Source organism: Nicotiana sylvestris, chromosome 3, assembly GCF_000393655.2.
Source record: "Nicotiana sylvestris chromosome 3, ASM39365v2, whole genome shotgun sequence".
Classification (NCBI taxonomy): domain Eukaryota; kingdom Viridiplantae; phylum Streptophyta; class Magnoliopsida; order Solanales; family Solanaceae; genus Nicotiana; species Nicotiana sylvestris.
The window spans coordinates 23,077,909-23,104,909 of record NC_091059.1 but is presented as its reverse complement, the minus strand read 5'-3'; the positions used below and the strand labels follow the sequence as shown (position 1 = coordinate 23,104,909).

Genomic DNA, 27,001 nt, shown 5'->3' with positions numbered 1-27,001 from the left:
AAAGCTTCAAACCTGGATGAAAATGATGAAAGAATCCCTCAAATTCGCGAAGGCAACTATTTATATGTTCTTCCCAGCGATTTTCGCATTTGTGGCGCAGGGACCGCATCTGCAGTCCCGCTTCTGTTGACACAACGTCGCTTCTACGACTTTCATTAAAATGTCAGCTTCCGCATCTGCGGACCTCTAACCGCAGAAGCGGTTCTGCTTCTACGAGCCCTTCACTGCATCTGCGGTTCCTAAGGAATTGACACAAAGCCGCTTTTGAGGCCCTTTAGCCGCATCTGCGGTCCCCAAACAGCAGATGCGAAAATACCAGAAGACCAGCTGCTCCAGCAACTTCAACTCCAAAATTTCCTCCGTTAACCATCCGAATTCATCCCGAGGTCCCCGGGACCTCAACCAAAGGCATCAACATATCCTAAAACCTTATTCAAACTTGTACAAATCTTCAAAACACCTCAAACAACATCAAAAAGACCAAAACACATCGGATTCAAGCCTAAGTTTCTAAAATCTTCCGAATTCCGCTTTCGATCAAAAATCCAACTAAAACACGTCTGAATGACCTTAAATTTTGCACACACATCCCAAATGACACAACAGAATTACTACAACTCTCGTAATTCCATTTCGACTCTCGGATCAAAATTTCACTATCGAACCGGAAACTTCCAAAATTCAACTTTCGGCATTTCAAGCCTAAATTAGCTACGGACCTCCAAAACACAATCCGAACACAATCCTAACCCCAAAATCACCCAACGGAGTTAACGGAACCATCGGATTTCCATTTTGAGGTCGTCTCCACACTGTTCTGACTACGGTCCCAACACTTTAGCTCTCATTTAGGGACTAAGTGTCCCAAAACTCTCCAAAACTCAGAACCGAACATCCCAGCAATTCAAAATAGCTGAATAAACTTGGGGAAATAGTTAATAGGGGATCGGGGCGTTAATTCTTAAGACGACCGACCGGGTCGTCACATCCTCCTACACTTAAACATTCGTTCATCCTCGAACGAGCATAGAGACATACCTGAAGTTGTGAAAAGATGAGGGTAACGGCTGTGTATATCCTGCTCGGTATCCCATGTCGCCTCCTCGACCGACTGACCCCACCATTGAACCTTCACTGATGCAATGTTCTTTGACCTCAGCTTTCTAACCTGCCTATCCAATATTGTCGCTGGCTCTTCAATATAAGATAGATCCTTGTCCAACTAGACTGAACTGAAATCCAACACGTGTGACGGGTCACCGTGATACCTCCGAAGCATCGAAACATGAAATACCAGGTGAACTCCTGCCAAGCTGGGAGGTAAGGCAAGTTCATAAGCAACCTCCCTAACACGCCTCAATATCTCTAAAGGGCCAATAAACCTCAGACTCAACTTCCCTTTCTTCTCGAATCTCATAAAACCCTTCATAGGCGAAACCCGAAGCAGAGCCCGCTCTCCAACCATATATGAAACATCACGAACCTTCCGATCCGCATAACTCTTCTGTCTGAACTGTGCTGTACGGAGCCTATCCTGAATCACCTTAACCTTCTCCAAAGCATCCTGAACTAAGTCTGTGCCCAATAATCTGGCCTCACCCAGCTCAAACCAACCCACCGGGGATCTACAACGTCTCCCATATAAAGCCTTATACGGTGCCATCTGAATGCTGGACTGATAGTTGTTGTTATAATAAAACTCCTCCAATGGCAAGAACTGATCCTAAGACCATCCAAACTCAATCACACAAGCACAGAGCATATCCTCAAGAATCTGAATAGTGCGCTCGGACTGTCCATCCGTTTGAGGGTGAAATGTTGTACTCAACTCTACCCGAGTACCTAACTCATACTGAACGGCCCTCCAAAACCATGTTGTGAACTGAGTACCTCTATCTGAAATGATGGAAACCGGAATACCATGCAGACGAACAATCTCCCGATATAGATCTCCGCCAACCGCTCCGAGGAATAAGTAGCACATACAGGAATAAAGTAAGCGTACTTGGTCAGCCGATCCACAATCACCCAAATAGCATCGAACTTTCTCAAAGTCCGTGGGAGCCCAACTACAAAGTTCATGGTGATCCTCTCACACTTCCACTCTGGGATCTCCATCTGCTGAAGCAACCCACCCCGTTTCTAGTGCTCACACTTCACATGCTGACAGTTGAGACACCAAGCAATGAATCCAACTATATCTTTCTTCATCTGCCTCCACCAGTAGTGTTGTCTCAAATCATGATACATCTTCGCGGTACCCAGATTGATGGAATACCGCGAACTATGGGCCTCCTCTAGAAACAAATCCCGAAGCCCATCAACATTGGGTACATAAATCCGACCCTGCATACTCAATACCCCATCATCACCAATAGTCACATCTCTGGAATTACCGTGTTGAACCTTGTCCTTGAGGATAAGAAAATGAGGGTCATCATACTGTCACTCCGTAATACGATCAAATAGGGAAGACCGAGAAACAATGCAAGCTAGAACTCGACTGGGCTCCGACAGATCCAATCTCACAAACTGGCTGGCTAAGGCCTGAACATCCATCGCCATAGACCTCTCCGATGCTGGTAAAATAAGCCAAACTTTCTGCTCGACGACTTAAAGCATTGGTCACCACATTAGCCTTGCTCAGGTGATACAAAATAGTGATATCATAGTTCTTTAGCAACTCTAACCACCTCCTCTGGCGCAAATTTAGATCCTTTTGCTTGAACAAGTGCTGTAAGCTCCGATGGTCAGTATAAATCTCACAGGGAACACCATATAAGTAATGGCGCCAAATCTTCAGGGCGTGAACAATGGCAGCTAACTCAAGGTCGTGAACAGGGTAGTTCTTCTCATGTATCTTCAACTGTCTGGACGCGTAGGCAATCACCCTACCGTCCTGCATCAATACCGTTCCGAGGCCAACCCTCGAGGCATCACAATAGACCGTATAAGACCCCAAACCTATAGGCAGTATCAAAATTAGGGTTGTGGTCAAAGCTGTCTTGAGCTTCTGAAAGCTCACCTCACACTCCTCCGTCCACTAAAATGGAGCACCCTTCTGGGTCAACCTAGTCATAGGGGCTACAATCGATGAAAACCCCTCCACAAAATGACGGTAGTAGCCAGCCAAACTAAGGAAACTGCGGATCTCGGTAGCTGAGGATGGTCTGGGCCAACTCTGCAGGGCCTCTATCTTCTTCGGATCCACCTGAATACCCTCACTCGATACCACGTGGCCTAAGAATGCCACTAAATCCAACCAAAACTCATAGTTCGAGAATTTAGCATATAACTTCTTCTCTCTTAAAGTCTAAAGCACAGTCCTCAGGTGTTGCTCACGATCTTCCCGACTCCGGGAATACACCAGAATATCATCAGTAAAGACAATGATGAACGAGTCAAGATACGGCCGGAACACACTGTGCATCAAATACATAAAGGCTGTTGGGGCATTGGTCAGCCCAAATGACATGACAAGGAATTCATAATGACCATACCGAGTCTTGAAAGCAGTTTTCAGGATGTCGGGCTCCCGAATCTTCAACTGATGGTAACTTGAGCGCAAATTAATCTTAGAAAACACCCGTGCGCCCTGAAGCTTGTTACACCCCATATTTTCGTACTTAAAAATATGCCATAAATAAATTAATGAGAGCCCGGAAATGAGATGTCACGTCCCGCAGTACTACATTATGACGATGTTGCACCTTGTAGTGTTGTACGTTGAATTTGTCATAAGGTAATTGACATCAGTCCAAGGAAAAGATTATTTGGAGATTATAAGGATTATGCTATTTCAAACAAGTAATAAATAAATTCGTAAATGTGAGAGGTTAAACAAGTCAAAGAAAATGAATTTTCGACCAAGTTTGGCATTTGGGATAAAATACGGGTTGAGCGGTATTTCTAGCGATAATACCCGATAATTATAAACTAGTACTATGTAAGGTACCATATGACCACGGTAGTGTAATATATAAAGTATATATGATGTATTTTAAAAATAAATAGAATTTTAAGTAATTTGTGGAAATTTTTAAATTATGCGGGTAATTGATTAATTATCGGGTAACAGAACATTACCCTATTAACTAATAAGTGGATAAATAATTAATAAACTAATCTCCCACACGTGGCAAGAAGCCACAAAGCCTAGAAAGTGACTAAGTAGTCACAATTCTAGTTGGCTACTTAATAATAACTCAAAGTCTTAGAAAGACTTATACAAAACTTATCCAAATTTGTATTCAAGATTCATTTTTATTGTCTTTAGCCTAATTTAAGGCCTTTGACTTCATTAACGTTACTTTGGCTTGAAGCCGAATCAATTGTTCGTCCAAACTCTTATCTTTAGCCAAAAATTTCAATCGAAATTTCCAAAAGCAACCAATTTCGTTTCTGAAACTTTCAAGCAAAATTTCAGTCCAAATATTCAAGCATAGGTTTTGTTCATACTTCGCAGAAGCAAAAAGCTTCAATTCGTTCAAATAAGTCAAGGAACAGGTATGTTAAGGCTATCCCTTCTTTCTTTGGCATGATCCATATGATATGAACGAAACGTGCAAATGCACAAATTCCATAAGTGACTCTACTCATAGAAGTAATAGAAATATCTATGTTCTTTAATTTCCATGTGTCATAATATTTTATCATCTGTTCATGGGTCTCAGAAAAATACGAAAGTTGAAAATATGTTACTTTATGATATTGCTCAAGAGGCAAAATGGTCTTATGACATTTTGAATGATTTTATTGACGTACTTTTCATGCATTGCATTCATGTGCATTGACCCATGACCAGATGGTGTTATATACGCGTATATAAGTAAGTATATGTATATGGGATATGGGAAAAGGTTACGACGTTATATACGCACCACCACCTGATCAGCTGGTATATGATGATGATGTTGCCCACAGTGGCTGAAATATGATTCAAACGGCGTTTATATACGCATATATGGGTATGTATTCAAATGGCATTATATACGCATATATATGTATGTATTCAAACGGCATTATATACGCGTATATATGTATGTATATATATGTATATGGGATATGGGAATGGTTATGGCGTTATATACGCACCACCACCTGATCACCTGGTATACGATTATGACTTTGCCCACAGTGGACGATATGATATGATGGGATGCCCTCAGAGGTTAATGATGTTATGAAACATATACCTATGCACGATATGACATTCATACGCATATGCATGACGCTGAAAGTAATTTATGATTTACAAAGTTATTCAAACTTACGGGTTGAGTCATGTACTCCATATGTCTTCCATGTCTCCTATGTATTTATTTATGTGTCTTACATACTCAGTACATTATTCGTACTGACATCCCTTTTTGCATGGGGACGCTGCGTTTCATGCCCGCAGGTCCTGATAGATAGGTCGAGAGCCCTCCAAGTAGGTTATCAGCTCAGCGAAAGATGGTGGTGCGCTCCATTTGCTTCGGAGTTGCGTATTTGGTTAGTATGATTTAGACGTCTATTGTTTGGTATGGCGGGACTCTGTCCCGACCTTTGTGACACTTATGTACTCTTAAAGGCTTGTAGACAAATGTCGTGTACGTGAAAGATTGTACGGCCCTGTCGGCCTATGTTTGAGTTTATAAATGATTATGTTAGCCTATTAGGCCCATATGTTACATGTATATAATAATGTAATAAGAAAGGTACATTACGTTGGTACTCGGTAAAGTAAGGTACTGGGTGCCCGTCGCGGCCCATCGGTTTGGGTCGTGACAAAGATGGTCAAACATACCATCAATACGAGGCAAATGATAACGGTTCTTCACTGTAACCTTGTTCAACTGGCGATAATCAATACACATACACGTAGACCCATCCTTTTCTTCACAAACAAGACAGGAGCAGCCCAAGGTGATACACTGGGCCGAATAAAACCCTTATCAAGAAATTACTGTAACTGATCCTTCAACTCCTTCAACTTAGGAAGAGCCATACGATATGGAGGGATAGAAATGGGCTGAGTGCTCGACAACAGATCAATGCCAAAATCAATATCTCTATTAGGCGGCATGCCTGGAAGGTCAGCTGGAAACACATCGGGAAAATCCCGTACTATTGGAACTGAATCAACTGAAGGGGTATCAATACTGACATCTCTCACATAAGCTAAATATGCGTCACACCCTTTCTCAACCATACGCTGAGCTTTAAGAAAATAAATAACTCTACTGGGAGTGTGATCTAAAGTACCCCTCCACTCAACACGCGGTACACCTGGCATAGCCAATGTCATGGTTTTGGCATGACAATCAAGAATAGAATAATGGGGCGACAACTAGTCCATGCCCAAGATAATATCAAAATCAACCATGCTGAGTAATAATAGATCGACTCTGGTCTCAAAACCACTAAGAGCAACCAAACACGACCGATAAACGCAGTCCATAACAAGAGAATCTACCACAGGAGTAGAAAAATAAATAGAGGAACTCAAAGAATCCCGAGGTACACCCAAATGCGGAGCAAAATAAGAAGACACGTAAGAGTAAGTAGAGCCTGGATCGAATAGAACTAATGCATCTCTGTGGTAAACCAATATAATACCTGTGATGACAGAATCGGAGGCAATAGCCTCAGTACGGGCAGGAAGGGCATAGTATCTGGTTTGGCCTCCCCCTCTAGGGCGACCTTTACCTCCCCGACCTCCACCTCTAGCTGGCTAAGCAGGTGGGATAGCAACTGGAGCTGTAACCATAGCCTGAGAACTCTATGGGGCATGTTGTGGTTGAGAAGTCTGTGGAGGTGCACCCCTCCCAAATCTGGGGAAATCCCTCACCATATGGCATGTGTCACCACACTCAAAACAAGCTCTGGGAGGAAGTGGTGGCTGTGACTGGCTAGGGTCAGGTCTGTTGGACTGACCTCTGAAAGAACCCCGCGTAGGAGGCGCGCTAGAAACTGGTGGTGCATAATAAGTCTCCTAAGGTCTAGGAGGAGCTGGAGCACTACTGGCTACTGGAAGAGCTGAATGAATAGGGCGACTCATATAACCCCTACCATGACGACTTGCAGCTGGGGTACGGGCACCAAAATAATGGCCCGACTCTCGAGACCTCTTGGTATCCCTCTCCTCTCTCTCCCTAGCATGCATACCCTCGATCCTCCTAGCAATGCTCACCACCTGCTGATAAGAAATATCCATCTCCAACTCACGAGCCATGCTAGATCTGATGCTGGGAATAAGGCCCTCAATAAAATGGCGAACCCTCTCGCGGATAGTAGAAACCAAGGCTGGCGCATGCCTAGCCAAACTGGTGTAACGGACAACATACTCTGAGACAGTCATAGCGCCCTGGCGCAAATGCTCAAACTCTGCGTATCATGCGTCCATGAGGCTCTGAGGAACATACTCTCTCACGAATAGGTCTGAAAACTGAGTCCAAGTCAGTGAAGCAGCCTCATCTAGACTGTCTAACTCATAGATGCGCCACCACTCATAGGTGGCTCCTCGAAGCTGGAAGGTAGTGAATGAAACCCCGCTCGATCCTGAGATACCTATGGTACGGAGAATGCGGTAACACTCATCAAGAAATCCCAGAGCATCCTCTGATGCTAGACCACTAAATACAGGGGGTTTGTACTTCTTGAACCTCTCAAGCCTCAACTGCTCATCCTCGGAAGTTGCTGCCCTGTCCTAGGGCTGAACTAGCACTACAGGCGACACAAGAATAATCTCAGGGACCTGCTCAACATGCACTCACTGCTCAGGAGTGCGGGTGGCAGGAGTCTGTGCTCCTCCCCCGGCCTGAGACGTAGCTGCAGCAAGGGGAAGCAACCCTACCTGAGCCAAGGTGGTGTACATGCTCATAAATTGTGCCAAAGTCTCCTGAAGAGCTGGAGTGGTAGTAGCAGTAGGCGTGTCAGGTACCTGGACTCTGGTTGGATATACTGGTGGTACCTCGGCAGCAGCTCGGCAAGTGCTCTGGCTGCACCACGTGTGCGTCCTTGGCCTCTACCCCGACCTCGGCCTCTGACGGTTGCAGTAGGGGGCGTAAGTGCCTGATCGTCTCGGGTAGCATGTGTCCTCACCATCTGTGAGAGAATAGAAGACAGAAGTTTAGAATTGTGATGTCAAAATACCACATGACAAGGAAATCAAATGAAGTGGAAATTTTCCTATTAGTTACATAGCCTCTCGTAGATAAGACGTCTCCGTACCGATCAGCGAGACTCTAATAAACCGGCTTGTGATCCGTGACTCCTATGAACCTAGAGCTTTGATACCAACTTGTCACGACCTCGGTTCTCCCTCTGTGAACCACCGTGATGGCATCTAGTCTCTACGACTAGGTAAGCCTAAACTTGCGAAAGATAACCAAAACTTGTGGAAGATAACCAAAACTTGCGGAAGTAAAATAATTTAAAAACAGAAATAAGACAATAACAATGTTAAATGTGCCGCTCGGCATACACCATAACTATATAGATCTCAAAACCAATATCTAAATCCAAGACCCGGAAACCCACGAATCACAAGCTAAGAAAAGGAAATACTACATAGCTCTAACTCCGGAATTTTTCTAATGAGAACAAAAAGTACAGAAAGGCTAAATACTAAAAGCAGGAATAGAAAGGGACTTCTCGATATGCGGACGTGGAAGATATGCCTCGAAGTCTCTAGAGCAGTTGCCTCCCTCAAGGATAGTAGGCCTGATCAGCGATACCTGGATTTGCACATGAAAAACATGCGCAGAAGGGGCATGAGTACACCACAGCGGTATTCAGTAAGTGCCAAGCCTAACCTCGGTTGGGTAGTGACGAGGAAGGTTAGGGCCCTACTAAGGTTAAACAAATATAAAGGTAAACAGTATAGGACAAAACAGTATAAATGAGTACGGTAGTAAAATAACACAGGATATAAAGAACAACAACAATTATACAGAACACAGTAAACATGGAAAGGAAATACAACTCAGCACCAATAGTAACAATCGGGGATCTCCTAGGATACCGTCCTATAGTCCCATCTTTACATATCTAGTGAATCTCCCGGGATACCGTCCCGTAGTCCATCATATATATGTCCGAAGGATCTCTCGGAATCCCGTCCCGTAGTCCAACTCATAGTGCATGGGGATCTACCGGAATCCCATTCCGTAGTCCCAAATTTAAATACCCAGTACTGCGGGAATCTACCGAGTGCATTCCCGTAGTTTCATATAACTGTGTAGGAGGATCTACCAGGAATCTAACCCGTAGTCCCAAAGTAAATATGCAGGGGAATCTACCGCAAATCTAACTCGTAGTCCCAAAGTAAACAGACAAGGGGGAGCTACCGGAATCCTACATCCGTAGTCCCAAATAAATACACAGCAGCAGCAGGAAGATATACAGAAATAATAAAATTCATATTAAGGCAATAAATGATTCTAGCCTATCTTGCTGCACAAAATTCATGTAAGGCGGTTAAATCAAATAAAGCAATTAAGTCACTTAGACATGCTTTCCTAAGCTAACAACGGGCTTAATAGTGCAAGTAATAGAAACAGGCAAGGAAACATACTAGTAAGTACTTAAAGAAAACCGGATTTCCAATAATTAGCACCAGTACGCACTCCTCACGTACAAGGCATTTCAATTACCAAATATACCAATCCTAAGGGGAAGGTCTCCCGCACAAGGTTAGATAAGCCACTTACCTCGAACCGGCTCAAAATCATCCCAACACCACGTCTTTGCCACGAGTACTAGACTCCAAATGGCCCAAATCTATTCAATTCAATTGCATAATGTAAATAACACTTCAAGTAACTGATTCTACAATTAAATTCTAAGCTAATACGTGAAATTATGCAAAATGACCAAAATGCCCCGCGGGCCCATGTCTTAGAATCGGGTGAAATTTACCTTTTCAGAAACCTCGTACTCTCACGAGTCTATACATAACAAGAACACTAAAATCGGAGTCCAAATGGCCCCTCAAATCCTTAATTAAAGGCCTCTTAAACTCAAACTCTAATTACCCATTTTTCTCAGATTTCTCACTACTAATTAGGTATTTAATCACATAAAAAGGAGTTATGAAGTCAAGGATGTTACCTCCAAGCGATTCCCCTTTGTTTTCCTCAAAAATCTCTTTCTAAAGCTTTAACCCCGAATGAAAATGGTGAAAGAATCCCTCAAATTCGCGAAGGCAAATATTTATATGTTCAGGGGAATGATTTCCGTATTTGCGGCCCTGAGACCGCATCTGCAGTTCCGCTTCTGCGGACACAACTTCACATCTGCGACTTTCATTAAAATGTCAGCTTCCGCATCTGCAGACCTCTAACCGCAGGAGTTGTTCCGCTTCTGCGAGCCCTTCACCGCATCTGCGGTTCCTAAGGAATTGACACAAACCCGCTTTTGCGGCCCTTTAGCCGCTTCTGCGGTGCCGCATTTGCGGTCCCCAAACCGCAGATGCGAAAATACCAGAAGACCAGCTGCTGCAGCAACTTCAACTGCAAAATTTCCTCCATTAACCATCCGATTTCATCTCGAGGTCCCCAGGACCTCAACCAAAGGCATCAACATATCCTATAACCTTATTCAAACTTGTACAAATCTTCAAAACACCTCAAACAACATCAAAACAACCAAAATACATCGGATTCAAGCCTAAGTTTCTAAAATCTTCTGAATTCCGCTTTCGATCAAAAACCCAACCAAAACACGTCCGAATGACCTGAAATTTTGCACACACATCCCAAATGATACAACGGAACTACTACAACTCTCGGAATTCCATTCCGGCCCTCGGATCAAAATCTCACTGTCGAACCAAAAATTTCCAAAATTCAACTTTCGACATTTCAAGCCTAAATTAGCTACAGACCTCCAAAATACAATCCGAATACGCTCCTAACCCCGAAATCATCCAACAGAGCTAACGGAACCATCGGATTTCCGTTCCGAGGCCGTATCCACACTGTTCCAACTAAGGTCACTTTTCCAACACTTAAGCTCTCATATAGGGACTAAGTGTCCCAAAACTCTCCGAAACTCAGAACTGAACATCCCGGCAATTCAAAATAGCTGAATAAACTTGGGGAAAATAGTTAATAGGGGATCGGGGCATTAATTCTTAAGATGACCGGCCGGGTCGTCACATATTTATATGATTTGCCCAGCGATATCGCACCTGCGGTCCATTTCACGTACTTATGGGACCTGTTATGTGCTCCATCCAACCGCTTCTGCGGTTTTTCATTTAAATTCCCTAACTGCACCTGCGATGCAATATCTGCACCTGCGGTCATGCAGGTGCGTTCCTTTCTCCGCACCTGCGACTTATGCACTATTCACTTATGGCCGCATCTGCGACTAATTCTCGCTTTTATGGTCATCGCATCTGCGGTCTCCTAACCGCAGGTGCAGTTATGACAGGAACTCAGCAGCTCTAGCTGCAAACTCTAACTTCCAACTTCCCGATAATCATCTAAAATTATCCCGAGGCCCTCGGGACCTCAACCAAAAATACGAACAAGTCCTATAACACAATCCAAACTTGTACCAATCCTCGGAACGCTCAAAACAACGACGAAACACCAAATCACCCTCGGATTCAAACCTAAGGATTCCAAAACTTCCGAATTCCGCAAATGATCAAAACGTCTATCAAACCTCCTCCGAATGACCTAAAATTTTGTACACACGTCACAAATGACACAATGGACCTACTTCAATTTCTGGAATTCCATTCCGACCCTGATATCAAAATTTTTACTACCAACCAGAAAGCGCCAAAATTCCATTTTCACAAGTTCAAGCCTAAATCTACCACGGACCTCCAAATTATATTCCGAACACGCTCCTATGTTCCAAATCACCTCATGAAGCTATTCGAATCATAAATACTAAATTTCGAGATCGTTTACTCACAAGTCAACTTCCGGTTGACTTTTCCAACTAAATGGCTAACTTAAGAGACTAAGTGTCTTATTCCTCTACAGAATCACTCCGAACCCGAACCAACCAACCCGATACCACATAATACAGCTGAACAAGACATAAAGAAGCGGAAATGAGGGGAAACAGAGCGGTAACTCATGAAATGACTAGCCGTGTCGTTATAGACTTGCCATCACTCTTTGTTGTCAATTTCATTTTTTGTCTTCGTTGTTCACGATACTTGCATTTCTTTCTTTTTCTTTCATGAAGATCATCTCTTTTCTTTATTTTTGACACCTTGGCATCTCTTTAGGTTTATCAACTCTTCCCCTAAACTTAGGCTTTAAGCCACGAGATAATTATGAGTGCTAGAAAGGTTTGGGTGCCAAAAGTAGATTATGATCATAAATAGTGAAAAACTTGTAGCAATGTTGCCAAAAGAACAAGGCTAACGGTTCAAAGGGGGTTGACTCGGGATAATGATTATAGGGTGGTAATTGAAAGCTCAAACGGTCCAAGGAAAGCCTACAATCATCTTTCAAACCAAACAAACTCATTGTCTTGAAGATTATTCATGGCAAGTTCTAGAATATCCACTCAAACACTTGGACTAGCAACAAAATTTTACCTCACCTCTCATGCAAATAGACCGTAAAAGAAAATAGAGTCTAAAATCTACAATGATCACAATCGAGTTATAATATCTCTATGGTCTACTCAACCACTTAATGATTTTTAAAGAAAACACAAGAGCCTCAAAGTCACTTTACTAGAGTTAGTTCCTCAAAATTGATTCACAACAATCTTATCTTAAACCATAAACATACAATTACGTATGTTGGCGCCACATAAAGCATAAATAACATATTTTCATGGAAGAGCTTAATTAGGGCTTTTATTCATTACTATTTACAACTATCATTACCTAAACATGTAACAGACTAATTTTCTTAAGAAATACACTATCCATTCTAGGAAAAAGTCACCTGATTCACACAAGAGACAAGCTTTGAAAAGAACTGTGACATTAAGAAATCCAAAGTCTTATTAAAATTAACAAGAAATAAAAATATAATTATTTAAACTACTAAAACAAAACTATTGATTATTACTAAATGTGTCAAACAACTACAAACTATCAAATAGTATCATCAAGTTATTACAGCTCAAATGCAATTAATTATGAGACCAAGTTGGATTATCGCAATCTCTAGTTCAATCCGTGAATTAAACTAATCAATCCCTCAACTAGTTTAATTCCTTGTTAGCTAAGTTTTTCTAAACTTATTTCCTCTTTGTCAAGCAAGAACAAGGTCAAAAAGGCATGAATCAATATTTGCAGCCATCAATTCTAAAATTTAAATCATAAGCAAGGCTAAATTACATATAACTCAATCGATAACGAGCATAATATTAATGACCCATAAGATTTACACACTGCAGTTAAATTATAACCCTATATAAAAGTCTAGCTACTCATACTACAAAACATGGAAGGAGAGAATATGATGAAATCAAAAACATAAAATCAAAAATATAGAAAGAGTAGAAGATCTTCTCCAATTGTAGCTCATACTTTCTCAAAATAGCTAAAAGTAACTAACTCTAAAAAAGTTATAAGTTCTATTTATAGGACTCACAAAATCTCTAACAAAAATGCCCTTCAGAAGCAGCCACTAAATGGGTTTTTGCAGTCTGCACTTTGTTGGATTGAAATTGTATGTACTTTTAGTGGGTGAAGTTTTGCGGTCACACTTCAAGCATTATGGCCATACATCAGCTTTTGTAGCCGCACTTTTAATTCTATGGATCGCGTTTGAGGAGGCTTCATAATAGACCAACTGCTCATTCTCTAATATTTCAAGTTTTTCAGTACGAACCATTTTGCGGATCAAAGTGCAACCGTACATTTTATTCTGCGGACCACACTTTTGCCTAGAGTTCCTAAAGCTTCAGTTCTCCTTTTTTGTCCACATTACTTCTTTTGCAGACCGCAATTGCTTTTGCAGCCGAAGTTGTAATTCTGCAGATCGCACTTTTCTCAGCACTTCTCCTCTTCACTGAAATGGCTTGAATCATCTCCTTTTTAAGTCATTCTTCTTCATTGACCTTATATCTTCCAGCACACCTGCACTTAACCATTTTAATTAGATTAGGGGACAAAATTAGTTCTTTCAGACAAAAAACTATAGAAAGAAGGTATTAATAAGTGGTTAAATTCCACACTTATCAATGCCTTAGATAAAGTGGAGTTAATTCAGGATCGTCTTTGGACAACACAGAGTAGGCAAAAGACTTATACAGACAAGAAGGTCCATGATATGGCTTTTACGGAGGGCGAAAGGGTACTTTTAAAAGTTTCACCCATGAAGGATGAGATAAGATTTGAGAAGAAGGGCAAGTTGAGTATGAGGTTTATTGGCATGTTTGAGGTGTTAGAGAGAGTTGGGGAGGTTGCTTATAGGCTTGCATTGCCTCCCATCTTAGAGAGGATACATCCGATATTTTATGTTTCTATGCTTCGGAAGTATTATAAAGGCAAGTCGCACATATTAGACTTCAGCACAGTGCATCTTGATGAGAATTTTACTTATGAGGAAGAACCAGTAGCTATTATAGATCGACAAGCTCGAAAGTTGAGATCTAAGGAAATTTCTTTCATATAAGTTCTTTGGAAAGGGAAGCTGACTAGTGAATCTATTTGGGAGTCTGAGTCCGGTATGAGGAGTAGATATCAGTTCAGGTACATTTATATGGCTGTCCAAGGATGAATGTTTCTTTTAGAGGGGGAGAATATAACGACCCGATAGTTTATTTTGAGTTCTAGCTTTCCATTTCGTGATTTGAGAACTTAAGTAGCTGCATTTGATGATGTATGACTTGTGTGCATGTTTCATTTCGATTTCCACAAAGTTTATATGTGTTTTGAAAAAGAAATCTTGATTCTAGAATATATATGTTGTTGAGTTGACCACATTTAACATTCTTGATAAACGATCTAGGATTAGTATTTTGACGATTTCGGTAGGTTCTTGTGATAATTTTGGACTAGTATGTATATTTGGTTGGGGTCCCGAGTGACCAAGACCAATTCACTGCTACTAGTTGAGAGTTGGAAATTTGAACTTATCAATATTTGAAAGTTCTCGAGTTTTTACTTTTGATATTATTTTGATTTCATGAGCTTATGAGTGGATTCGTGTAAGGTCTATACACTTTTTAGGATGTTTGGACTGGAGCCTGGGAGACTCGAGTGAGTTTCAAATTGATTTCGAGCATTTTTTGGAAGTGTTTGCTATTGCTGAACTTGCGGGTATTGCACCTATGATGATCAGGTGCACATGTCCAATGTCACCACTGTGTGGGTTGTATCTCATCTAGGGGAGGGTGAGAACAGCTGAGGTTTCACCAGCGATAAGGAGGTGTGCAAGTGCGAGTCCGCTCTTGTGGAAGGCTGGCTCGCATCTACGAAGAGGGCTTAGGTGGGGGCCGATCGCATCTGCATGACTTTTGCCGCGCATGAGGGGTTCTCACTTGCACAAGGCTTGTCGCTTCTGCAATATCTGCATCGACGTAGCTCGCACATGTGATCCATTTGGGCCCACCTGCTTGCAGTTGGGAAAACGGGTAGGGCTTCGATCCTTAGCTTATTTTACTCCATTTTTTGAGATGTAGACTTTTTTGAAGAGATTTTCATCCTAACTTCTAAGTAATTTTAACTTAGTGTTGATTTAATTCCATGATTTTTGCATAGATTTTCACTCTTAAATCTAAGATTTTATAGTTTCAAAATTGGGATTTTGAGGTAAAACTTAAGAGAGCTAATTTAGGAGATTTAAACCTCGAATTTAATGTTCAATTCTAACATAAATCACATATTTGGACTCTTGAAGAATGATTAATTAAGATTTGGTCTTGATTTCAGATTTCTACCAAGTAGGCTCGGATTAACTTTTTGTTGACCTTTCCAAATATGATAAAGATTGAATATTTTTGTTACTATGATAGTCTTTAATGCTTGTTTTGACTTGTAGGAGTATTAATGGACTAGATTCGAGTTTTTGGAGGCTTTTGCTAGAGGAAAAATAATTTTTGATTGTTGATTTTTTCCGAAAAAAGGTAAGTATCGTGGTTAAGCTTTACTTGAATGAATTATATTGTAAATGCTTGCTTGCTTTATGCTAAATGTATTGGAGCATATATTCAAGGTGACGAGTGTGTGTTTCATGTGTTAAAGCATGCAGGTCTAACTAGTTTATTTCATTCTTTACTTGTTTCATATATTTACTTGTTTCATGCCTTTATTTATTTCATGCCTTTACTTGTTTCATGCATTTATTTGTTCAAGGCCTTATTCTCCTGTGATATGTTAGATTGTGTGACTGCTTGATTATTCACGTGTTAATGAGCTTGTTTGAGTTCTTGTTGAGATATATGAGTGAGATTAACTCTTGGATATTGGATTGCCCCTACACCTTGTTCGTGTTCATATTTTCCTTAATAAATTATGCTTATCAATTCTCTTTGATATTATATTTTGAGGTTTGTCATGTTTGGTTGGTTGTTGGATTTTACCATGTAAATTGGTAAGTTGGATCGAGTTTCCGCTGCAATAGGACCAGATTGCTTACCGCAAAAATATGGCCATGAAATCGGGTTTCCGTTGCAACAGTTTTTTATCGAATTGGGTTGTGCGATATATATACTATGAAATTTGGTGTTTGACTTGTGCCATGAAATATGGTTATTACTTCTGTCACGCCTCCTTTTTCGCCCGCGCCGCCCGCAAAGGGGCGTGGTAGGGAGTTTTTTTCAATTAAAGGACAATCGAAACGGAATTTATTTATTTATTTCAGAGTCGCCACTTGGGAGATTTATGGTGTCTCAAGTCATCGGTTGAATCCCGAATCGAGGAAAATATTGACTCTGTTTAACAGTCTGCGCACCAGAAATCCGGATAAGGAACTCTGTTAGCCCGGGAGAAGGTGTTAGGCATTCCCGAGTTCCGTGGTTCTAGCACGGTCGCTCAACTGTCATATTCGGCTTGATTATATGATACAATACATGCTGAACATATGTGCGAATTTTAACTTTTAACCGCTTTTATCATAGACCATTTTTATCGAGAATTGCAACATCTTGAAAATATATCTCGAACCACGTCACATCAATGTACCCGTGGTCACCGACATATTTCGACTCTGTTGAGATTTGGATTTGGGCCACATAAATGTGCACCCGAGTTTAAGAAAATAAATTGTTAAAGACGCGCCTAAAGCGACTAGCGTATCATTATTTTGGGTAAGGCCGTGAAATTTGCTAAACGACCGATCCCGAAGTCTATACAATTATTAACCATTTATTGAGAGCCCCGCAACTTGTACGTTTTATTGGGTGAGGCTCATCTCATTTATTTTAAAAGGATAATCCTAAAGTGCCTACATTTTTTCTATTAAATTTGTCTCTAAAAAATGAAAGAGAAAAGGTCCTAATTTATTTACATGCTTACGAGTTGTTAAATTAAAAAAAAACTTGGCAATCTAATTTTAATCATAGACCATTTACATGCTGAAATTAACCAATAGTATCTAGCTAAACAATATTCCTACAAGTTCCGAAATGGTGTATTCGTTTAATGAGCTAACTGTTGAATGTTTAAGAATAGTCTAAATCAGCTAACATGCTTTTTGAGACATGATAATCATCCAACAATAACGAACTAACTGGACAGAGTTACTACACCATTTATTTATTTTTTAGGCAATACATAGACAGTTCGTCCACTAAGCTACTGTCAGATGTTCCATTATATATATTAAACAACTACATGATTCTGATTAGAGGAAGCTAAATAATGTATATATACAAATAAAATTCAGAATATAACTAAGATAAATTCAGAACTTCAACTCTTCATTTCATATTCATGCTTCATGTTTCAGTTTACAGTAACCAGCGTGTCAGTTGTGTACCTGATATTGGAAGCAAAAGAAAAGGAAGATCAGCAGGAATGCAGTAGCATACAACAACAGCAACACCCATCAACAGATTTAAAAACCGAGCAGAAATCCAGCAACAACCAGTGAATTAGTAGCAAATAACCAACCAAACTCAAGGAACAAACCAAATGAAAATCCAGAAACACCAACAACAATCAACGGGCAGAAACAAAGTGAATCTTTTTCAGATTGAAAGACCAAATAATGTTTAACCCTTAGTTTCTGAATCCGTATATCTAATGTATTCAGATTGTATATCGGGTGTATACTACTCTCTCTTTAAATTTCCAGAATGTTTTTTCTGTTCCGAAAAATCCTCAAATCTCTCTTAATGTTCAGAAAATCTCCTATTCTCTCTCAATATTTTTGGAATTCTCTCCCTACTTCTAATATCCAGATCCCTTATTTATAGCCAAACTTCAAGCATTTAAAATTAAAATCTCACCATCTTCCACCCATCCCCCTTTAACTTCCACTACTTAATGTTTTGTCCCCCACTATATTAAACAAATATATTAGTTCCCACTAACACATATCTTTTCTTTATTTAATTCCATTATTTCCTACTACCGCATGCTTTGTCCCCCACTATATTAAACAATGTATTAATTCCCCACCATTATGTCTTGTCCCCCACTACGTATTAAAAAATGTATTAATTTAATATTATTAGTACCTAGTGGATGGAACACTCAAATTAAATAATTGTTCAAATTTTCAATTCCAAAAATACCCCTCTGAAATTACTGAAATTAACATTTTACCCCTGGAAATACTGCCAATTACCATTCTACCCCCATCAGCTATAACCAATTCACCTAATCAATTCTAACCAAAATACAGCAGCTATAACCAATTCCTAATCAAATTCAATCAACAAATTCAAACTAAATGATGAACAACAAAGAAACAACTATATTATTTTGACTGAACAATATATTTTTTTTTATTTTTTTTTAACAACAAACCTACTTTCAGATTCAACAACAATAACAAACAAGTAGATTCAAATCACTAAACTCAATAATCAATTGAACTTCAAATTAAATCTAACAACATTACAACCAACAACTTCTATATTAAACTAAACAAGAACATAAAACAATCTGAAGAAATAATCAAAAAACGATAAACGACGAACAAGAAAAGAATTAAACAGATACTGATTTCAAATCCAAGAATATTAAACAAAATACGGACAGAAATGAAACTTAAACTAACTAACCGGAAATGAACAACAACGAACTTGAACGGAAACGGAAAACTCGAACCAAGACTGCCAACGACCTCGACGTGAGATGAAGCTGCTGCTGGTGGACGACCTCGACGATGGTTAACGTGAGCTGCTCAGCTGCTGGTGGGCGACGAGGGTCGTGACTGGTCGACGCACGAGTGAGCTAGGTTGCTCGACGAGCAAGAACGCAGCAGTGGGGCGCTGGGCAGTCCGTAGGGGTTGTGCGGAGATGGAGCTCGCTGGGGTTTCAGGTGGAACGAAGAAGAAGATGACCGGAGAAGCTGCTGCGTCAATGGCGACGTGAGGTAAGGTGAAAATCGAGTGGGTGGTCTTTTATGGGGAAGAAGCAGAAGCAGCAATGGCTATGCTGCTCGTCGGTTTCTGTCCAGCGGCGACGAGGGGGGTGTGTTGGTTGATTTTTTGGGTGGTGGCTATTGCAGCTTGTTTTATGACGAGCTGGGGCTGGAGATAATGGAGTTGGGTGGTCGTTTGACGTGAGTAGATGGAGCAGAAGTGAAGTAGAAGCAGATGAAGACGGGGCAGCCATGGTTGCCGGAGATGGAGCTTGTTTTGGACATGGAGGTTGACGTCGGAGAACGACGATGATGAGGCAGGTTTTGGTGGTCAGCTGGACGTGAGGTGAGCAGAAGCAGCGGGGGAAGCCATGGGAGGGGGCTTGGGGTTGTTTGGAGAAGATGGAGAGAAGAGGGGGGCGGATGGCTTTTTAGGGTTTTTAGGGTAAAATGAAGAATGAAAAAAAATGGGAAGGGGGGGTAACTTGTTTGGGTTATGGGGCGGACTGGGTCGGGTCGACCCGGTGGGGTTATTTGATTTGGGCCAGGGTTGATTTAAATTAGAAGGTGGCCCAATCCGATTTTTCTTATATTTTTTGCTCTCTTTTTTATTTTCTAATTAATAAAACTAAAATTATAAATTAAGTTATAAACTAAATTAACTTATTAAAAATACTAATTAATTCCTAGCAACAATTATCATATAAAATTAAATGACAATTAAAAATACAATCACGCAATTTGGACATTAAAGGCTAAAAATGCAAAAGATGCCTATTTTTGTAATTTTCATTCTTGTAAAACAAACTTAATTACTCATAATTGTAAACTTAAATCCTAAACGCAAATGCGACGTATTTTTGTATTTTTTATTAATTTTAGCAAATAAACATGCACAGACAAAATGTAAACAATACAAGAAAAATAACACAAAAATGCAAACAAACAAAAAATTGTTTTATTTTTGGAATTTTTTGGGAGTAATTCTCATATAGGGCAAAAATCACGTGCTCACAGCTGCCCCTCTTTGTCCGAAAACACGAAGGGTTTTCGTGCAAAGATAAAGTGAGCGATTTTTTGCCCATCCGAGTACTCCGTGTGAAGCATTTTTTTGAAAAAGATTTAACCGAACCTTTGCTTCAAAGGTTTCCTACATATCCCTAGCTAGAAGGGAATCAGGTTAATGTAGTTCGGAAAGTTTTGGTAGCTGGGACTACCATGGAACTGCAATTTTGTTGTTACTGTTGCTGCATGCTGTTGCTACTGCTTTTCGATCTCCTTAATACACCGTGCCAAAAGAAAACAAGAAGCTAGACTAAACTATAGTCTATGAATTACAAAATCTTATCTATCTTCCACACGCTCTGGTTGCTTTGCTTTCTTGTCGGCTTCTTTTCCTATGGTGCCTTTCTTTCGAAAACTGCTGGGGATGACACTGGCCTTTTGCTTTTACAAGTGTCATCATTTTGTTCGGTCTGCTGGGGATACTGCTCCCTTCATTAAAGCTTGTTATGCTGGGGATTTTTTGTTGTAACCCTCCTCATTACTGACTTCTGAAATATGACACAACCTCCATTCTTCAGGAGGGATCCTGACTTCTTCAACTTAAAAATATAACAACCTCCGTTCTACAGGCGGGCTCCTGACTTCAACAACAACTTAACAATAATTCAGCCTCCATTCTCCAAGCGAGCTCCTAACTTCTTCAGCAACTTTGAAAAATAAATCATTTGACAATGATTTATGGAAATATATATTTTGGCAATATTTATACAAGCAGGACCACTCGGGTCGAGACCAATTAAATGTCCTTTTGAGGAAGGATTAAATTCAATATCCATTTCGAGGGTAGATGGACCCATCATATCCTATTCGAGGGCAGATGGACCCAAAATATCCTATTCGAGGGCGGATGGACCCAAAATATCCTATTCAAGGGCGGATGGACCCAAAACATCCAATTCGAGGGCGGATGGACCCAAAACATCCTATTCGAGGGCGGATGGACCCAAAACATCCTATTCGAGGGCGGATGAACCCAAAATATCCTTTTCGAGGGCGGATAGACTCATCTTCAAAACTTGAAATTGTCTTACCTCCGACTGTTTTTCTTAAAATCGTGTTGTCTTGCTATCCCTTAAAACTTGAATTGATTTCCTCGTTCCTCCGAGAAAATTTTCGACAATGGAAGAAAATTTTCTGCCCCAGTTTTGGTGCTTTTCCTTGTGGCATGTTTTTCTCCATTAATAAGATTTCCTTTTCCTGCTTCAAATCAAAGAAAATTTGTTAGTTTTAAAACATGGTGACTTGTCGTGTCACTCCTGCTGGGGATGGTTTTTCCCTTTCTCCCTTCCCCGCTCTGTGTTTCATTACGCTATCAAAACTTGCTGGGGATTATTTTGCTGGAGATGAATTTTCCTTTTCTTCTTTCCCCACTCTGTGTTGTCCGACCCTCTTGGAACTTGGTCGAAAATCTATCGAGGATGCTCCTACATCTCGATGATCTGCTGGGGGTCCTCTTGGGATCTAGACCCATTCATCATTTGGTCTTGCGACCAACTTCTTTTTGCTTTATCGCCTTATCTTTGGCCTATCCTATTCGCATTTTGCTTTGCATCGTTTTGGCAACTGGTAGTAAGCTCTGAAAATCCTTTTCAAAAACAAACTGCTGGGGAGGTAAAGTCTTTAAACCAAGAAATGAAAAAGTGATGATCTCAAAAAATAGAAAAAGAAGAAGTCTTTCTGAACAAATGCTGGGGAAAAGGAAAGAAAAGGACTTATCTGAATGATATAACCGATCCCAACGATCATGTCGCGCATTCTGGATTAATCAACCCAGTCTATTTGTATCAATCAACCCTTCGGACGGCCTTATATTGCTGGGGATAAACAGGCACTCAACTCTTTGCCAAATGCGGATCCTTTCCGCCAATCTTGTCTTGTCGCCTCATAGTGCCCTTCGAGGGGTTTTCACTAATAAGACTCTCTCGTTTCTCTCCACTCCCGTCGTCTTATGGTGCCTGTGAAGGTTTTCACCGATAAGACTCTCATTTTATTTCTCTCATCTTTCTTCGCCTTATGGTGCCTGTGAAGGTTTTCACCGATAAGACTCTCTCGTTTTATTTCTCTCATCTTTCGTCGCCTTATGGTGCCTGTGAAGGTTTTCACCGATAAGACTCTTTCATTTTATTTTATTTTTCAGCTGGGGATTGGTGTGCTGCTGATATGACTCTCTGCTCTAGGGATTCTTTTTGGTTATCAATTCATTTCCAGTTTATGATCCTCTTCTCTGCTGGGGATCAGAGTGTTATGCATGACTTGACACTTCTCGGATACTGATCGGGAGGTTTTTTTTGGACATCAATATGGGTTTTTGGGTATGGCTAAAAGAAAAGGGGTAACAAGAGGTTCAAAATAATTTTGATGGGTAAAACATTACAACTCTTGGAATCAACTTTCTTTCCCAAAATTATAAACACAAACTTCTGCCTCGGTTTTTTATTGCTTGGGGATTTTTGTTTTTTGTTACACTATGACTGAGCCGTGAGGCGCCTACGTATCCTTCTTTGAGGAATCAGGTCAAACGTAGTTCCCAATTCCTTTGTTTTTTTCTTGTGACTTTTCTTTTGTCTTTATTATCATCATTTTTTTTCTTTTTCTTTCATTTTCATTACTGATTCCAAAAAGAGGGGTATGAAAGAATAAATAAGGCTCAAAAGGGGAAGCAAAGGTTAAAGTGTTTGGATAGAAGAAAGAATTGTCTCCGTCATTTCATTCTCCGATAAATGCTAAGTACAAACAAACAACAATTACAATTACAAGAAATCATACATAATATCTCTTAACTGCGTCAGAATTGATAACATGGCGACGCATTTCCCTTCGATATCTATTAAACATAAAGCGTCATTGGGCTTGCTCTGTTCAGATTGCGATAATCAACACACACCCGGATTTTTCCATTTTTTTTTCTTTTTTTTTTTGCACTGGCACCACATTAGCCAACCAATCAGGATATCGAGCGACCCGAATAACCATAGCATTCAGCTGTTTGGTTACTTCTTCTTTAATCTTCACACTCATGTCGGTTTTGAACTTCCTCAATTTTTCTTGACGGGAGGAAATGTCGGGTCAGTGGGCAATTTGTGAACTACTAGATTGGTGCTTAAACCCGGCATGTCGTCGTATGACCATGCAAAACGTTTTTGAATTCAATAAGTGCTTTGATTAGTTCTTCCCTGATGTTTGGTTCAATGTGGACGCTAATCTTAGCTTCCCTAATATCATCCGCATCCCCTAGATTGACGACTTCCGTGTCATTTGAGTTGGCTTTTTTTTTTTTTCTTTTTTTTTCAAATTGGCTCAACTCTCTGTTAATTTCTTCGAAGGTTTCATCCTCATCGTATTCCGACTCATTATCACAATCTTGTACTATAAGTTCGAAATCAGATTGATTTTTTTAGACTAGGTTGAAGATCCGTCATGCATGCCATGTCATTAGAACCAGTATAAAGAAAACTGTTCAGAAGAGAAAAAGAAGAAGAAAAATTAAAACAAAATAAGGAATGAAGAGAAAGAAAAAAAACTTTCACTTTATTAAAATACGGGATAGCAAGGTTTGACACTTTGGCGAGCACAAAAAGAAATCTGGATTACAACCCTGGAATAATCCAGACAATAGAAAGAAAATCAGAGCCCACTACCAAGACTCCCTTCGGATAGGAAGATGAGTAGCCATTCAATTGTTGATTTTTGCTTTCAACCCCACAAACTGTACATCCGCCTTGCTGGACCCTTCCCCCATCACCATAACTGGCTTGTTATCTACACACTGCACCACTGCTTTTCCACTGGTCGGTTTTTCTTTCGAACTATTTTCACTGGCACGGATCGTCATTACCATTTGTGAGGGCTTCTTAAGCTCCCCTCCTTCGTGCACTAGCTTGATTATGTGGGTTTCATTGTGTGCCGGCAATGGGTTCTGATTGATGTTGGGTGCCTCTGGTATCTGAACCTCAATCTTGTTGGTGTCAATAAGATTTTGCACTGCATGTTTCAACTTCCAACACTTCTCAGTATCATGTCCGGGAGCCCCCGAACAATACTCACAGCTTACCAAGTGGTCCATATTTTTGGGAAAGGGATTTGGCAATCTGGGCTCAACAGGACTCAACAAGCCTAACTACCTTAATTTGTGGAACATGGCAGTATAGGTTTCTCCCAACTCAGTGAATGTTCTCTGTATTCTTTCATTTCTGAAAGCCTGATTTCCCCGGAAACCTGCCCCTGGAGGGTTCCTGTAGGTCCTTGGCGGCGGATAGGTGTTTTGTGGAGGTGGGTATATATTTTGTGAAGCCGGCGCGCACCATTACAGGCGAGCCGGAGGCTGAGTGTATGTCTGGGATTGGTGTACGGAGAAGTGTGGTTCTTGTGGCGGGTAGTAGGGTTGTGGAGGGTAATTTGGAGTGTGAGGGTAGTTTGGGTGATGGGATCTGGATTGGTAGCGAGGGGAAAGACCTCTCGATCTGGACCAATTGCCTTCATCTATTGTCGCGACCTCTTCTCTCTTTTTCTTTCCAAGCGCACCTCCCGTGCCGCTCTGAATGGCCTGAGTCGTTTCCTTGATTGCCGAATAACTCAGGATCTTATTGGACTTAAGTCCCTCTTCTATCATAACTCCCATTTTCACTACTTCATTGAAGGATTTGCCAACTGACGTCACCAAGTGACCAAAGTACGTTGGCTCTAGAGTTTGCAGAAAATAGTCCACTATTTCGTTTTCCCTCATTGGAGGATCAACTCTGGCTGCCTGTTCTCTCCACCGGAACCCAAATTCCCGGAAACTCTCCTCGGGCTTCTTCTCAAACTTTAGCAATGTGAGACGGTCAGGGACTATCTCAAGGTTGTACTGGAAGTGACCTGCGAAAGTCTGTGCTAAATCGTCCCAAGTGTACCACCTGCTTGGATCTTGTCTTGTATACCATTCCAGTGTTGACCCACTTAGGCTTTGGCCAAAGTAAGTTATCAACAGCTCGTCTTTGCCACCAACTCCTCTCATCTTGCTACAAAAACCCCGTAGGTGTGCCACAGGATCGCCATGCCCTTCGTATAAATCGAACTTGGGCATCTTGAACCCTGCCGGCAATTGGATGTCAGGGAAAGGGCATAGATCCTTGTAGGCCACGATGACCTGGTGGCCTAACCCGTGCATGTTCCTGAAGGATTGCTCCAAGCTTTTGACCTTTCGAATCACCTCCTCATGTTCTGTGTTCTTAACCGGTTTCTCAGCTTCCTTTGGGATCCCAAATTGGGGTGTATATGTGCATGGCTCAGGAGCTTTAAAAGTGGGTTCAGGAGGAAAATATTGGGTGTCGTGAACTTGGAACAGTGGTTCACTAGACAATCCTTGTAATGTGGCTGGGGGAGGTGCCACAAAGACAGGACCATTTGGTGGTGTAAGGTTTTGATTGGGTGGCGGAGCTTGGGGATCATAGGCATCTCTCCCCTGATAGTAGTGGTAGCTTGGGAAGCTTGTTGAAAGGCCAGGGGAAGGGTATTCCGGCATGTGTCCTGGTGAGGGAGTAGGAGTGACGAGTGGTTCGGGCCCCTTTTGCACCTTAGCCATGGCTAGCTGCATTTCATTCATTTCCAATCTCATTTTTTCTATATTGGCCATTGCCTCCTTCAGCATCTGATGTGCCGTCCTTTCCGACTCAACACTATTTTCTGAGCCAGTCATGCTTTCTGGTATATGCCCTTTTGATCTTGTTTGATAATGGTATGGTGCCAGTACGCTTTAACAACTAACTGATTGGAATTGGACAAACAACAAACCTGTTAGCGTTAGAGTTTTAACAGATATTGCAATTGCACGTTGGAGGATGCAATGTTCTTAGGCAGTTAACCATTTCTAACATGTTTTTGTTCCAACCGCATGCATCCTCCCGGCTTGTTTTATTTGTGCCTTTTCCAAGTGTTTCGGAAACCCTCCATTCCCTCTTTTTTCTTTTTTTCTTTTTCTCTCCCTCTCTTTTTTTCTTTTCTTTTATTCACTTTCTTTTTTTTCTTTTTTAGCGGTGGTCGAACCTTATGTAGATTGCCTCCGTATCATGTCCCCGCATGAATCAGACCTTGCGTAGTTCGGACCAATAAAAGATAAATAATAATAAAATATTTTTTTGGAATTTTTAATTTTCATAATAAAACAAACTTGATTACAAAAGTTTAAAAACTGACCATACTGACAGACTTTGACAAAAGACAACAAACGGTCTCGAAAATCAAATAACCCGCATACTCTAATCAAAGAATTACAAACTCAAAAACAAACAGCCAGATTCCTTCCCCTATATGCCAATTTTAACCAAATGGTTGTTTTGGGCCCCTTCTCAATTTCACATGAATTTTAAGGCCGGGAAGGATTATTTTACGACCTTTCACAAACTTGTTCGTTCTTTTACGAAAATAGCCCTTCGACAACTGAAAGATACTCTAAGGCTATCTCGGCAAGAACGGTTTTAAGACATCACCGAAGCCGGGCCGGCTTATTT

General features: G+C 40.8%; 1 protein-coding gene across 1 annotated transcript; it reads right to left on the bottom strand.

Annotated features, from left to right (window-relative positions):
• Positions 1 to 14,016: 14,016 nt before the first annotated feature.
• LOC138887145 (uncharacterized) lies at positions 14,017 to 26,109 on the bottom strand. Its single transcript, XM_070168860.1, has 3 exons — positions 25,161 to 26,109; positions 24,224 to 24,497; positions 14,017 to 14,053 (listed from the first exon to the last, which is right to left on the bottom strand). Exons 1-3 carry the CDS (start codon positions 26,107 to 26,109, stop codon positions 14,017 to 14,019), a joined length of 1,260 nt encoding a protein of 419 aa, XP_070024961.1.
• Between the last annotated feature and the right edge of the window lie 892 nt (positions 26,110 to 27,001).

Coding starts and splice junctions, on each gene's coding strand:
- LOC138887145 (XM_070168860.1), bottom strand. CDS start 26,109: ATGAGATTGGAAATGAATGAAATGCAGCTAGCCATGGCTAAGGTGCAA. Junction 24,498..25,160: donor TCACTTGGTGACGTCAGTTG/GCAAATCCTTCA, acceptor TGAAACATGCAG/TGCAAAATCTTATTGACACC. Junction 14,054..24,223: donor TCCAGCAAGGCGGATGTACA/GTTTGTGGGGTT, acceptor GGTTAAGTGCAG/GTGTGCTGGAAGATATAAGG.